Source organism: Petaurus breviceps, unplaced genomic scaffold (genome assembly GCF_028583685.1).
Source record: "Petaurus breviceps papuanus isolate PSGF00001 unplaced genomic scaffold, PetGlider_PUasm1.0 90919, whole genome shotgun sequence".
Taxonomy (NCBI): domain Eukaryota; kingdom Metazoa; phylum Chordata; class Mammalia; order Diprotodontia; family Petauridae; genus Petaurus; species Petaurus breviceps.
Window position 1 is genome coordinate 23,843,091 of NW_027187378.1, and position 15,828 is coordinate 23,858,918.

Below are 15,828 nucleotides of genomic sequence, written 5' to 3' on the forward strand. Positions count from 1 at the left end.
AAAGTTTCACTTGCAAGGTAAGTGCTGATCTGCTTTGCTAAAAGGTTTCCTCACAGGAGGTCCCTACACCAATGAAATCACAGAGTTGGCCTCTGGGTGGGAGGGGCAGAAGAGTCCAAATAAGCAAATAATATCAGAGAATAAGGAAAACAAAAATAAAATAAGCAATTTATGTTATGTGAAATGGGGAGGGGGGGAATAAAGCATTTTAAGTGAGATTTTTTATCTTTTCTTTACCTCCCTTCAAACCCACAAGACTCAAAGTTCATCTATTCCTACTAATTTTGAGTTCCTAGATCCTTCAAATGCCTCTGCCCGATTCACAGCCGACAGTGTGACCCTTCCTCCCCTCCTGGTTTCCTTTGCAGATATTTGGAGGCTTGGTCTGGATTCTGGTGGCCTCTTCCAAAGTACAATTTCCTCTGGTTCAGGGCTGGGTCATGTTTGTGTCAGTGTTCTGCTTCGTGGCCACGACCATCTTGCTCTTCCTCTATTTTGTTGGCGCTCATGGTGGAGATGCTTCCTGGATGCCCTTGGTGAGTCAAATTCCTTTCCTACTTGCACATAATGTTCATATTTCTGCTGGGGGAGGCTGCCAGTAGTCACCATCTTTTAGGGGAAGCTTGCCTTCCTGGGGTACTTGATTGACTGATTCTACCACTGCTTACATATCCCAAGGATCTATGGTTCCATTAGCTAGAGCATAGGAGCATTGGAAAGGACCTTGGAGATGATGTGGTCTGGGTGTTCTGAACCTGGGGAGACAAATTTGTTTTTGTAAATATTTTGACAACTATATTTCAATATAGTGAGTTTCTTTTTGTAATCCTATGCATTTTGTTTTATACATAAAAAGCATGATTCTGAGAAAAGGTCCATAGGTCTCACCAGACTGCCAAAGGGACTTTGATACCAAAAAGGTCAAATGTCCCAGATCCTGGACTCTGACTCCTTTATTCTACAGCCCAGAGAAATGAAGTGATTTAGTCGTGGTCAAAGCCAGGTCATCCAGGTTGTTCTACTACCCTATAGTACCCATCAATCAAGAAGTATTTGTTAAATGCCTACAGGGTGCTAGGTGCTGGGAATCCAGAGACAAAGGTTAAACAATTCCTGCTTTCAAGGTGTTTACATTCTCTCTGAGAAGACAATCTTTTTGCAGCTTCATAGCTTGTCTTTGAGAGATGGCTATGACTGAAAATTTTCTCCAAATTTAGTTCAAGTCTTCATATGACGGGACAGCATATGACTGATGCTCAAAACACTTCCAACTGAGTGAGTACTCAGCAGGGCTTGTACTCCACCAGCCCAGCCTTCAAAAACCCCAGATGAAACACCAAGGTGAAACACCACAGGGGAACCTTGGTGGAGAAACATTGCATGTAGTTGTTCTGAATCATTAAACTGTAGAGATTCTATCTGGGCCTGCTAATATCTACATCTTTAGACTCCTCCTAACTCACTTTCCCTCTTTTTGATTCTGCCACATATAACTAGGATAAGATAATACTAAAGGATAAGATAGCACTTTCCTAAACACATAAATTATCAACAATTTAAAGTAAAATAAGGAGAAAAATATTGCTCTCGACCTCAGTTTTCTCATCTTTTAAATGAGAACAATATTGTCTTCCCTACCCCTCACTGGGTAATCATAAATCTCAAAAGAGAAGGGGAAAAAAAATCTGCTACTATAAAGCAATGAGCATACAACATTGTTATTCCCATCTTGTTTAATCCTACTGTCTTGAACCCTAGGCACTGAGCCAATTAGAAGACTCTCTGTGCAGCAGGTGACAGCCTCTGCCCTATACCCTGGCAAGCATACTTCAGTGGAACTGCTCTAGGGTAGTCACAGGAACTGAGTTCTAATCTTGACTCTGCTTCTTACTACCTATGTGACCTTGGGCACGTGACTTAACCTTTCTGGGACTCTTTCTTTAAAATGAGGAGGATGACCTCACACCCAGTCCATCAGCAAAAATGACCAAAAATGAAAATAGTTAATATTAGAGGGGTTGTGTAGAGACAAGTGCACTAATACATTGTTGGTGGAGCTGTGACTTGATAGTCATCCTGGTAAGCAATTTGGAATTATGCAAAGGGAGTGATGAGAGAATGACCAGAGATGATCAGAGATCATCTAGGTGATCTAGGAACAAACCCCAAGAAGGTCTTTGACAAAAAGAAAAACTCCCTAAACAAAATAAATGCTCATCTGTGAAAAATAGCTAAATAAATTGTGGTATATGAACTGTATTACTATTATTATTAATATTACTGTGTAGACATACTTGGAAAGATTTACATGAAACTGATGCAAAGTAAAAACAATATATGCAATGATGTAAATGGAAAGAAGAACCACCAAAAAACAACTGAAGATGAATGTTCCAAAACTGAAAGGCCAAGCTTGGACCCAAAGAAGAGACAAGAGACTCTGCTCCTTTGTAGAGGTGGAGGTCAAGAGAGCCTGGAACTTTGCTTTTAATGTCAGATTTTTTTTTATGTGTTGATTGTTTGCTGAAACGTTTTCTCTTTTAAAAAATTATTTGTTATGTTATGGCTCTCAAGGAAAAAGAAAAGGATATGGAAGAAATAAATGTTATATAAAAATAAAAGATATTAGTAAAAAAATCTATTTTTAAAATAAGGAGATTAGACTCAGTGGCCTCTGAGGTCCTTTCCAGGCAGAGATTGTGAGCTTGTGAATGTCGCATTACTGCATACACCAGTAAAGGATCTTTGTCTCCAAGGCTTTGCAGTAGTTGGGGAAGGTTCCTGAGGGGAGGCCGAAAAGGTTCTAGGGCAGTTCTATGAGTTGTCTGTTGCTAGCTTGTGGTAAATGATGGGGAAAGGGAGATACTCCAGTGTCATTTGGTTTGATTTTATCTCTTCCCAGCCATAGGAAAAGCCACACTTAACTGCCTTTCAAACTGAAGCCAAGTTCTTGACCTAGACACAGGGTTTCTTCTTAATTTTTCTGGTGCTGTGGTCCCCTCTGGCAATCTGGTAAAGCCTATGGGATGCTGTCTCAGAATACTGTTTTTAAATGCATAAAATAAAATACACAAGATTATAAAAGAAGCAAATCATATTGAAATGCAGTTATCAAAATGTAGGGGAAAAAAACAAATTTCATTAACTCCCAGATTAAAGTCAAAAACTCTTAGCTAGATGCAGAGGTTTCAAAACTTATTTGACCTACTGACCCCTTTCAAAAAAATTACTCATCACCCTCCTGGAAATCTACTTTCTTTAACCCTTTAATGGTTTTTAAAAAAAAAAATTCATCATTTCAAACTACTTCTGCTCCCCCCATCATTTCAGCACCTCCCCCCACCCAGGAGGGGGGTGGTACCACTCACTTTGGGAAACTATGGCTATCCTACTCACCTATGCTATATTCTATTTTTATTTATTTTGTTAAATATTTTCCAACTACATTTTAATTCGTTTCTTCTCCCGCTGAAGAGTTTAAGTGAGGCTTGGAGAAAGAGCAGGGGGAGGAGAGGGGAACTGGTTGCTGAGTGTTTGTCACTCTGGCTAGAGGCTCATCACTAGAAGCCTGACTTCCAGGTGACTGGGTTTTCTTTTAGCCTGGGTGTGCTAGGCAGGCACGATGGATAGAGTGCTGGGCTTGGAATCAGGAAAATAGGAGTGTAAATCCAGTCTCAGACACTTACTAGTTGTGTGACCTTGGGTACGTCACTTAACCCCTACTTGCCTCAGTTCCTCAACTGTAAAATGGAGATGCACTGAAGAAGGAAATGACAAATAACTTCAGTATCTTTGTCAAAAAAAAAGCAACCAACAAGCATCAAACCATAGACTTGGGTCACGAGCAACAATATTCATAAATATAGTTTGTGAAGGCCTGGAAGAGTTGCAGTTACCCTCCAAAGAAGTAACCCAACAATAAAGTCACAGGACCTTGAAGGTTTTTTTAAGTAATTCATTCTTTTGAGTGACTTGGCTATTTTTTCCTTTCAGGGGTTCCCAAAGTGAGTGATACTGCCCCCTGGGAGACCCTGGACTGATGGGGGAGGGGAGATGGTGATAATAGCCTCGGGTACAGTTGGGGGGTGTTGAATAAAAATAAGGGGATGGTGGACAGGAAGGAAGAGAAGAAAAGAAAATTTTGAAAAACAATTTGTACATGTTTCATCTGTTGTGTAACAAAGTCATAGTGATTACTTTATTTTCCAAATAAACACACAAAATGCAAATTTTAACCCATCATTGGTCAAGTCCACTGACAGGTCTTAACAAGCAAGTGTTGGAAGTTCAGCATGCATTAGCAGGAATATGTATGTGTAATGACTTGTTTATAGTATGATACTATATGGTTATATGATGCAATATTGCATCATCAAAATTCCAATGCAGAAATAACCCCACAAATAAATTATTAAATTTAAGATGCATCATTTTTAAAAAATTGTTTTTTGAAGTGACACAATGTTTTTCCCAAAAATTATTTGAGGGTTAAAGAAAGTAGATTTCCAGGGGCATACTGAATAATTTTTTTAAAGGGGGCAGTAGACCAAATAGGTTTGGCAACCTCTGTTTTATCAGCTCTTTTGTTTTTTTGCTTCCCTCCACTGACTGGCTTCTTTCTGTGACCTTCCAGGATGTATCCTATCACTTTATTGCTGCTCTCTTTTACCTGAGTGCTTCAGTGCTTGAAGCTTATGCCACAATTGAGACAAAGGCAATTTTTTCTCTTCAAAATGAAACCTTTAAATATTACCAAGAAAACATCTCTGCAGTGGTAAGTTCATTCATCCAACAAGCATTTCTTTGGCACCTACAATGTTCAAGATGCTAGTCTCCAGCAATACAGACACCCACCCCACCCCCCAAAAAAGTCTCTACACTCAAGGAGTTTACATTATTTTAGGGGGAAACAAGAACATAGAAAGTAAATACAACGTAATTTATTTTGATGGTGGTAGAGGGCCCTAGAAACTGGGGGATGAAGAAAAGCTCCAATGGATGTGGCACCTAAACTGAGTCTTGAAGGAAACTAGAGGTTCTACAAGGTGGTACTGAAGGGGGATTGCAGGCCACAAATATAGAAGAGCAAAGGTAAAGGCACAAGACTAGAGGTAGAATGCAGTGTACAGGGAATAGCAAGTAAGCTAGTTTGATTGGCACTTGGAACATGGGAAGGAGATTAAGTATACAACAATACTAGAAAGGTAACGAAGTGAGAGGGTCAGTGTTGCAGAGAAGGGAGAGTTGCTGGACATAGAATCCTGGAGGTCTGGGTTCAAATCTCACCTCTGATATATTAGGTATGTGACCTTGTGTGCTTTGATTTTAAATTCACTGTTCTTTCTATTACACTATCAAGGAGTAGGAGACCTTTTAGGAAAGGTCAGGGTATTAAAGTCAAATGATGCTGGAGCAGTGGTCTATGCTGCATACCTTCCCTCCATTGCCTTTGTGACAACTGCATAGAAAAGGATGAGTGTCAAATTCAGGGACTGAAATGTCCAAGCAATGACTTCTCTGGGAGCTACCTCTTTAAAAAAAATGCTTCAGTCTGTATTCAGATACCATCAATTCTTTGAGAACTGGTTCTTTTAACAAGACTCTGAAAAACTCCATGGCCACCACTTGATAAAAGGTTAGTGAGCTATTACAGTCTATGTAATAAGGCATGGTATAATAATGTAATAATGGTATAGTAAGTTGGAATGGAGTCAGAAAGATATAGGTTCAAGTCTTATCTCTGATGTAAACTTTCCTAACAACACAAATTATGACCAAAAAAAAAGGAAATAAGGAGAAGAATAATGCCTTTCAGCCTCAGTTTTCTCATCTGTTAAATGGGGGAAATAATATCTTCCCAAACTTTCCTTCCCCCCTGTGCTTATGGGACTTAAAAGAGAGAAAACAGTGCTTTGTTGACTGTAAAGAAAAGTATGGGCACGAAATATTGTTGTCATTTCAAACTCTTAACCATTCAGGGAGCCAATCAACTCACTAAAACTATAAATTGAAGAAGTTACCAATAGACATTGGGAAAGGGAAGCTACTTACTGGGAGGTCTATATATATAGTGCTTGACACATAGTAAGCAATAAATGATTTTTCATTCATCTATCAATAAAATCACAAGTAGCCCAACCCCACCCTGAGCCCTATACCCTCCCCTGCCAAGTATGTAAGGCAAATAGATGTTGTAGAATTTAGAGTGCTAGGTTTAGTGTCAGGAAATCCTAGGTTCAAATATATCCCCTGACACTTAGTAGAACAGCTAGGTGGTGAAGTGAACAGAGCACTAGGTCTGGAGTCAGGAAGATTCATCTTCCTGAGTTCAAAAAGGCCCTAGACACTTACTAGCTGTGTGACCCTGGGCAAGTCACTGTTTGTCTCAGTTTCCTCATCTGGGGATACAAAAACAAAAACCTCAATTAGTCCCTGTCCTCCAAGAGTTCAGGGTTTGAGGGGATGATAAGTCCTGCTCAGGTAAGTCAACACAAGATAATTAGAGGAGCTAGAAACCAAACACTAACTGAGGTAATGAGGAGAGGCTTCCTGTAGGAGGTGACCTCAGAGTTGATCCTTGAAGAAAGCTAGGAATTTTAATTTTTCAGCCGCTTTCCAGTGGTGTCTGACTCTTCATGACTCCATTTGTGGTTTTCTAGGCAAAGATATTGGAGTGGTTTGCTGTTTCCTTCACCAGCTCATTTGACAGGTGAGGAAACTGAGGCAAACAGGGTTAAGTGACTTGCCTAGATCACATAGGCTATTAAGTGACTGAGGCTGAATTTGAACTCGGGTCTTCCTGACTCCAGGCCCAGCACTCTATCCACAAAGCCACCTAGCTGTCCTTAAAATTTGAAGGCACTCCATAATCATTTTACAAGGCTCTCTTGGGGTCCCCACCAAGCTGCATTCAGGACATCTATCTGCAGAAAAAAATTACCATGTATTATATATAGATAGATCTCTATGTACTATTGGCACTGGGAGATAGTCTGCAAAATCCTCTAGGATCATAGATTTTAGGACTGGAATAATAATAATTGCCCGAGTGTATACAGCACTTTACAATTTGAGGTGCGGTTTTTTTGGTTGTTTTTTTTTTTTATTGATGCCTCTGTTTTTATGCCAGTCATTTCATGATATGAAATCCCCCTGTTATTGGGCCCTATACTGTGGCAAAGAAAAACCAGTTAAGCAAAAACCAGCCCACTGCCTGGCAGTGCTGCAACATTCAGCACCCCTCACTCCCAATCTCTCTAATTAGAAGAGGGAGGTAGCATCTTACTGTTCAGAAGTCACTTTCTTCATGGAAATACTGTATGGTAAGAATAGCAAGTATTGTCCCATTTTACACATGAAGAAACTGTAGCTCCAAGAGATATGAACCACAGTGACACTGAGTAAGCATCAGAAGCAGGATAAAAACCCAAGTTCCATGCCCTTTCCACAACAACACGAGTTCAAATCCAGCCTGAGGAGCCCTGTGTGACCCTGGGAAAGTCACTTGACCCTATTTGCCTCAGTTTCCTCATCTATTAAATGAACTGGAGAAAGAAATGGCAAACCAGTCCAATATCTTTGCCACGAAAACCCCATATGGGATCGTGAAGAGTCAGATATAACAGAAAAACAACTGAGAGATTTGAGATCATCTCATCCAGTCCCTGCCTTTAGATAGGTAAAATAATACCCCATCTTTACAAATGAGGCAGCTGGGACCCCAGAAGGTGGAGTACCCAAGATACCCAAGGTCTTACAACCTGTAAGTCATGAAAGGCGTAAGTAGAGCCCAGGTGTTCTGTCTTTTTCTGTTATTCCAACGACATCTCTGCCTTCTACCCAGACACGTTAAACCTATTAGATAGCTGAGTGGTGTAAGGGTATAAGGCTTGCTGGACCTGGAGTGAGGAAGACCTGGGTTCATTCTGCCTCAGACACTTACTAATTGTGTAATCCTTGTCAAGTCACTTAGCCTCTGCTTCAGTTTCCTCAACTGCCAAATAGCGATAATAATAGCACCTATCTCCCCAAATTATTGTGAGGATAAAAGGAAATAACATTTGCAAAGTGCTTTGTAAACCTTAAAACTCTATATAAATGTCGGCTATTATTACTCTGTTTTTTAAATGATGCAATTTAGGTCTACCTGAGATTAAATGGTTAGGCCTAGTAGTAGTAAATAGCAGAACCGAAATTCAAACCCAGCTTCTTCTTCTAAAAATCCAATGTTCTTTTCATTAGACCATGTCTTCCCCCATTCTTCTCTGAGAAAACTGAGTTCCATGTGATTTGGCCTAATCTAAGAAATAACTTGGTACTAGAGCCCCCAAACTCCTGGCTTTCTGCCCCAGGTCAAATTAATGAGATAAGGATATAGTACAGCAGTGTGGTCTATGGGGACCATTTTTTCTCTTAGAATCAGAATCTTAGATTTGAGTTCTTCTGTGACCTTGGAGGGGAAACCAAAGGTTAGTGAAAATAAAGATGTAGTTGTTTTCTTAGCTAAAATTCACAGACCCCTCAGATTAAGAACCCTTGGATCAAGGAATGAAAGGAACCCCTTGCCTCCTGAGGCAGCCCAGTCTACATTCTGATGGTCGTCATCATTAAGAAGTTTTCCCTTACATCAAGCAAACTAGCCTACCCTACAGTTTCCACCCATTCATTGCTCCTAGTTCGACCTCTGAGAACAAGCAAAACATGTCTAATCCCCCTTCCATCCAACAGCTTTCAAATATCTGATCTTTGCTTTCCTATTCACCTAAGTCTTTTCTTCTCCAAGCTACCCATTCCCAGTTCCTTCAACCTATCCTCATCTGACATGAACTCAAGACCCTTCCTCATCCTGAGCTCTCTTCAGCCCATCAATGTCCTCGCTAAAATATAATATTCAAAACAAAACATATTCCAGATGGAGTGTGAACAGGGTGCCTCCCACTTTCATAGCCCTGGATGCTCTTCCCTTAATGTAGATTTTTCTGGCTGACATATTACCCTATTGGTTTCTGTTGGTCCTATGGTTCACTAATGAATCTCTATCATTCAGCCATTTAAATTAGCACCCACATTTTTTTAGATGAAAAAACTGAGATTCAGAGAGAAAATCACTTGTTCAAGGTCAGCCAGGTAAAGTCAGGGTTCAAATCTAGGTTTTCTGATGATAGATCTAGAATTAACAAAAAACCTGGCCAGCTTTTCTATTGTCACCAGGGAGTCTGTAGCACACACACTTAGGCAGCATTCACAGGATCCATTTCTCATTCTGCCCCATATGGCTCCACCCTTCATTTAGGAAGTTAATAAATGTATTTTGATAAGAGTACCTCTCTAAAGCCTCATTTGGTTTCTCCCAAGCCCACTGGTTTCATAGAGAACACTTAAAGGCTCCTGGATGAGTTATTTTAAATGACTGTTATTGGCTAACTTGGGTTACTCATTGTTTTCCCCCAATGAAAACCAGAATACTTTTACAGCTGTGATTCCATCCCTGGAGGGGGGAGGCCAGAGACAGGGCATGGATAATGGTTTATAGGTGTGTCTGAGAGTCACTGAAGGATAGAGGGAATAAATAACTTGCCTAGGCTAGAATTTTCTGACCCTATGTCCTTAAGTCACTAAACCAGTTTTTGAAATTCCATTTAGAAAGCAGGTAAGGTTCCAGGGCTTCACCTGACAAACTAGAGCTTGAGAATAAAACTGGTGAGGCCAAGAGAAGGAGTGCAATGATGGGAGAAGGTGTGCCCTCCAGTTAAACTATCAACTGGGCAGAGTTTGCCTCTATTCTTACTCATTCCTGTTCCCTCCCTTGGACCTGACAAGTGGCCAGGGAGTACTCTATACTCTTGACTCTTCCTTCCTTTTGTTTCACCCAACAAAGTTTGCCTGTCCTGTGATTTATTCCTTCCATCATGTTCTCTATTTGGTAATAATGGGCTAACTCTAATGGGAAGAAGGGGGTGAAGAGGAAAGCATATGTATTAAGTCCTTCCTATGTGCCAACCACTGGGCTAAGTGCTTTACAGATAATATCTCATTTGATCTCACAACCTGGGAGGTAGATGCTATTATTATTCCCACTTTACAGTTGAAAAAATTGAGGCAATCAGAGGTTATGTGACCTGCCCTAGGTCATACAGCTAAAGTATTTTGAGGCTAGACAGCTCAGGTCTTCCTGAATCCAGGTCCAAAGCTCTATCTACTGTACCACCTACCTGGTTTTCATGGATGTGTGCCCCTCATAAATGGATATTTCTGTGTTCCCTTAGGAATTTCTAAAAAACAAAACAAGCAAACAAGAAACCAATTCATATAATCATAAAAAGAGACCAGAGAGGTCATCGGGACCAAACAGGGAAACTGAGATTCAGAGAAGTCAGTCTCAAAGTCACACAGCTATTTAGCAGCAGAACTGAGACTATAACCTGGAAGTTCATGATAATGTGCTGTCTCACTAACAGGTCCTTCTCTTCAGGTAGTATCATGCTTTAACCCCTTAAAAATGCATACTGTCTCCAGGATGCACCTCAGCAGGCTGCTGTGTTGGAGTGTATGTGTGGCAGGGGTGGAGGAGGGGAGAACTTTGGGGTTCCAGGTAGGTAAGCCTTCAGCTACCTTTCAACTCATACCTGGGAGACAGCTGCCCAGAGGAACCCTAAAGGAAGAGGTCATGGCCTCTCCTCTCCCTCAGGTTAGCAATAACTCCTGAAAACAGAAAATGTAATTCATGTTCTGGAAAAGGGAGTTTCTCAACCTCTTAGCAGCCATTTACTCCGGAAGCTTCTGGACCTTTGGACCATTTGAGCTGAATACAAGAAAAATTCCTTAGAAAAGAAACTAGAGAGGTTAGAGGCAGGGTCCTTTGTCTTCTGTTAGCCCACAAGTATTTATCAAGTGCCTACTATGTACCGGGCACTGTGCCAAGCCCTAGGGATGCAAACAAAGGCAAAAACATTCTCTGCCCTCAAGGAGTCCACAAACCATGTAAGCCAGAAGTCTTTGCAAACCTTAGAGCACTTTGCGTGTGTAACTTTGTGAAAAAGCACTATGCAAATACAATATTACTGATTATACCACTAGGTTTATAGGAGTGGAAGGTACTTTCAGAGAGAAGGTACTCATAGAGCAGAGAGATATGGAAAGACCTAGGATTAGAAGGTGGCCCCACATCTGCTATGCCACAAGTGACCAAATGAGTAGACAATTGTGACTTGTTCTCCAGCAGGTTGTGCCGGTCATTCCAAAGGGACTGGGGAGGGATTCTTCCCAAAAGCAAGCTCTTCAGATAGAAGCCGTTAGTCTATATAGGCTCAGCTCAGACCCAAGTAAGACTCAAAGGAATCCCTCCTCTTCCCTTGCCTCCATAAGAAACTGAGAGATACTCTACAAAGTGTCGAGAGGGGATAAAGAAGGAGAAGAGACCCAAATGTGAATAAAGTTGAACATAAATGGCAGCGTAGCCCATGTGTGTATTAATTACAGTCACTGAAGAAAAAACCCCAACAACAGCAGTGAAACATGACGAGTACCTAAACAAATTCAGAAGAGGACAGGGAGCCAATAAAATTAAATAGTTAAAATGCAAGTAAAATCTAATGCAGTTAAAATCTCTACGTCTTTTACCATGATATAGTTGAATTTTCAAGTTTTAGTTATTTACTACTTATTTTTTAGTCGTTCAGTCCTTTTTCTGTCATGGCCAACTCTTTATGACCATTTGGGGTTTTCTTGGTAAAGATACCGGTATGGTTTGCCATTTCCTTCTCCAGCTCATTTTACAGATGAGGAAACTGAGGCAAACAGGTTTAAGTGACTTGCCCAGGGTCACACAGCTAGTTAAGTTAAGCCAGATTTGAATCCAGAAAGATAAGTCTTCCTGACTCCGGCCCTGGCACTCTATGGGCCTCTCCACTGTATCCACTGCGTATTTAGATTATATTGATGGAGAGATGTTAAGTTTATAATAATATCAAGACCTTTCGATAAATTCATGTGTATAGTGGTGTGGAGGAGAGAGCCCTGGACTAAGGAGCTGAAAGGCGTTGGTTTTGATCCCAGCTCTGCCACGTAGTGACTGTGTGACCTCAGGCAAGTCCCTTCTCCTTGTCTGGGCCTCAGTTTCTTCCTCTGTAAAGTGAGAAGACTGGACAAAACAAGATCTAAAGTCCCTTCCAACTCTACTTGTAAATTTACTTATACCAGGTGTGTACAAACACACACATACATACACACACAATACACACACACACATATACACATACATACTCAAACACACTCACACATACATACACACATATACACACACACTCACATATGATAGTGACTAAAGTCGGTGCAAGGGGGCATTTGTCTTTCGGGGGGGGGGGAAGAGGCTTATAATGGATGGTGGAGGGGGTCTGTCCTTAGGGGACGGAGTTCCCTGTGCTTGTGCCTCCATTTGGTTTGGCCCATGATCTATAATGTTAGCTGTTCATAGTAATTAAACAGAGTAAAGCAAAGGGTGCCTCCTGATCTGTAGCTTGTCATTTAATACCATGCACTCATCTTTGCTCATTTATTTTGGTTACAGGTATTTGCATATGCTGCCACCCTGATATACGTGATCCATGCAGTATTTTCTATACTGAGATGGAAGTCATCATAAAGTCCTGTGGAAGTTTACCCAAAAATCCAGAAGGTGTTAACCGATTGGCCATCCTCCCAGGACTTTTTATAAGTCAGGGATGCTCAAATGGATCTCTGTTCTCTTGTACAAAGTGGGGGGCTGGGCTGGAAACCTATCTGTTTCTTGTTGGTGTTTGTCTTTACTGTCTCACATAACTAACTGCATATAGGGAGTCAGGGGCTTGTTGTGTTTACTCCCAAGTACTGATTGCTTTTTCTCATCACCATTTCCTTTTTGTGAAGGGCTGACCTCTGGGAAAAGGTAGATGACAAAATGGGACTCCTCAGACCCCTTTGCTGGGTCCCAAGAACTATGAAAGACATTTCCCCATGGCCACTTTTAATCTCACTCACTATCCCATGCATGGTTTTAGACCCTTAGGAGATTTTGCATGTCCTAGGGACTGAGTTCTCCCAACAAATTATTTCTGGAACCAACAGCAGAAGATGATGTATCAGCCATAGAAGGGGAGATGAGCCATGAAACAACATAGGTGTTGTTTCATAGGCTACACGAGATATACAGGGATATAACCTCACATTCTTTAGTTTATATTCTTTATGAAATATTTTCAGACCAGTTTTCTTGTAAAATTCTCCAACCTCAACTAAGACTTCCAACCATGGTTTACATGAGATCCCTCGGTTATAATTGAATGGTGCCTCCCTCAACCCAGTAAAGTTCAGATAGCAAATATGTATATTGGCATCATCCTATGCCTCTCAGAAGGGTAGGATTCTGGGTAATTTTTTATCGTATCCCAGTTGAGTATCTCCCCAGAATGGTGTTAGCCCTTGTCCAATAACAGCTTTTCAAGTTGTTGGGTTTTTTTTTCGGTTTGTTTTTATTTGCCAATATCACTTCTCTACTTCCTCTGTGACTTTCAAAATGTCACCACTATCCATCAGTCAACCAACAAATACTTGTGGAGCGGTTACTGCAGGCCTACCATTGTTGGCAGTCATCTTTACGAGGTTGCAGAATCTACTACAGCTCCTTTACTACAGGGCAAAATGAATTTTGCTGTCCTACCAAAGTACCCTTTAAACCAGGAAAAAATTATCCTAGATGGGCTATTTTGATTGCTTGTTTAAAAAAAATCCACTCAGAAACTGTCTTTAGAGAGTGGGCCATGTATTTTGTTCAATAGATTTTCAAATATCAGTGACAACAATAAACTCTATTTTCAACAACTTGCTTGGATCATTCAGAGCTTAAAAGAATTCAGACTCCAAGGTTCTGCTTATCAGGTGACAGATGCCTGTTTCATGTTGCTATAAGGTGTTTTATGGGAAAGAAAAAAGAGATTGTTCAGAAATTCACAAGCATATTGGAAGCCTGCCACATACAGTTGGTCAAGAGGCTTCTGGGTCCCATCCCCTACACGCCCAAATGTACATACTACTCTCACCACATGATCTTACATCTCTTCACAGTTCCCAAAACCCTTTTACCCACATCTCTGGATCCTCATAATTAACCCTGGTGGGAACTACTATGCCCATTTATTTCATGAGAAAATAGTGCTTGGGAGAGATGAAGCGATTTGTCCCATGGTCCCATGACTGAGAAGAAGAGCCAATACTGGAGCCCAAGGTTCTCAACGTGTAGACCAGATATTTTTCCTCCTATCCTGCTGGTGATATAAGTGACAACAACCAATATTTATATAATATTTTAAACTATATATATGGTCTTTTATATGCAGCCTCTCACTGGAACCTCGCTACTGCTTTGTGAGGCAGGTTATGTCCAGTGTTTTTATCCCCACTTTACAGCTGAGGAAACCGAGGCTCTGAAATTAGTTGATTAATTGATTAGTTCTAGTTCACATCAATAGTAAGGGTCTGGGGCAGGGGCGGGGTGGGAACCCAGGCCTCCCCAATGCCAATACAGCATACTATCCACTATCCCTTCTTTCACATATAGCAGAGGGCTTTATTTCTTAGAAGAGTGTTGTGACTTCCCTTTCAACGCCAGAATTTGTATGGAATTTTATTGTAGCTATGTTGGAACAGCAAAAAGAGCACTGGTTCTGAAGTCCCAAGGATCTGGGTTCAAATTCTATCTCTGATGCTTGCTACTTGTGTGAACTTGCGTAAATCACCCATTCCCTGAGTCTCCCTTTCATGTGTGAAATGACGGGACTAAACAAAACAATCTGAGGTCCCTTCCAGCTAGAGATCTGTAATCGTCTGAACTCTACACCAGGACTCAGGGGGCAGCCACTCTGCTGTCCTCCCATGTCATCTATTAACAGCGGTCAGGAGTTAAGTTTGTTCCACTGTTGTCCAGTCGACCTTGATTTTGGTCACATTCCTGGTACTTGGCAAAGATATTTAATGTCTGGGTTCAAGCTAAGAATTTTATGGCATTAAAAATATGTGCATTTTTCAAAATAATATTAAAAATTATCAATTAATAAAGACCAAAAAAAACCCAAAACAAAAAAAATTATCGCTCAGGGCGGCTAGGTGGTGCAGTGAATAGAGTACCAGCCTTGGAGTCAGGAGGACCTGAGTTCAAATCCAGCCTCAGACACTTAACACTTACTAGCTGTGTGACCTTGGGCAAGTCACTTAACCTCAACTGCCCTGCCCTCCTCCCTCCAAAAAAAAATTTATCCCTCCTTAGATGTCACAAACACAAACAAAAATGTTGTAGACCTTTTCTCCTCCTAGTTCCCATGCTGGTTGCTGCCCTACACACAAAGAGATTAGAAAGGAAGAGCTCTTGGTGTGACTTGAGGCTTTAGAAATTTCCTCTGACCAAAAATATATACAACACACTCCTAGCCAAGGAATCTAAACTTCTCAAAAACCGTTATTCGTTTAGATTAAGGCCTTAAGGGACCATAGGATTACTGTATTAGAGCTGGAGAGGACCTCATAGAACATGTAAACCAACTCTTTTTTAGATTAAGAAACTGAGGTGGAATGATTTGTTTGAGGTCACACAGGCAATAAGTTGCAGAGGAAAGGTGGGAAGATTCAAAAACAGGTCCTTTGATTCTAAATATAATCTTCCATCTAACATACCATATTACATAGGGAGGTAACATATTAGCCTGCCAGTTGCCTAGCAGTGGCTCTGAATGAATGAATGAATGGGAGACAGCTGGGGAAAGGAAAGACCTAATAGATGGGGGACCTCTAGAAAGGATGACT

General features: G+C 40.9%; 1 protein-coding gene across 1 annotated transcript in view; it reads left to right on the forward strand.

The window, feature by feature from the left end:
- The window catches only part of MAL (mal, T cell differentiation protein), a 45,869-nt gene extending 32,015 nt beyond the window's left edge, over positions 1–13,854 (forward strand). The window contains exons 2-4 of the mRNA XM_069075577.1: positions 369–536; positions 4,634–4,774; positions 12,566–13,854. Coding sequence (XP_068931678.1) covers positions 369–536; positions 4,634–4,774; positions 12,566–12,640 — 384 coding nt within the window. The 3' untranslated portion in view covers positions 12,641–13,854. The remainder of the gene's footprint in view (positions 1–368; positions 537–4,633; positions 4,775–12,565) is intronic.
- Positions 13,855–15,828: the final 1,974 nt, after the last annotated feature.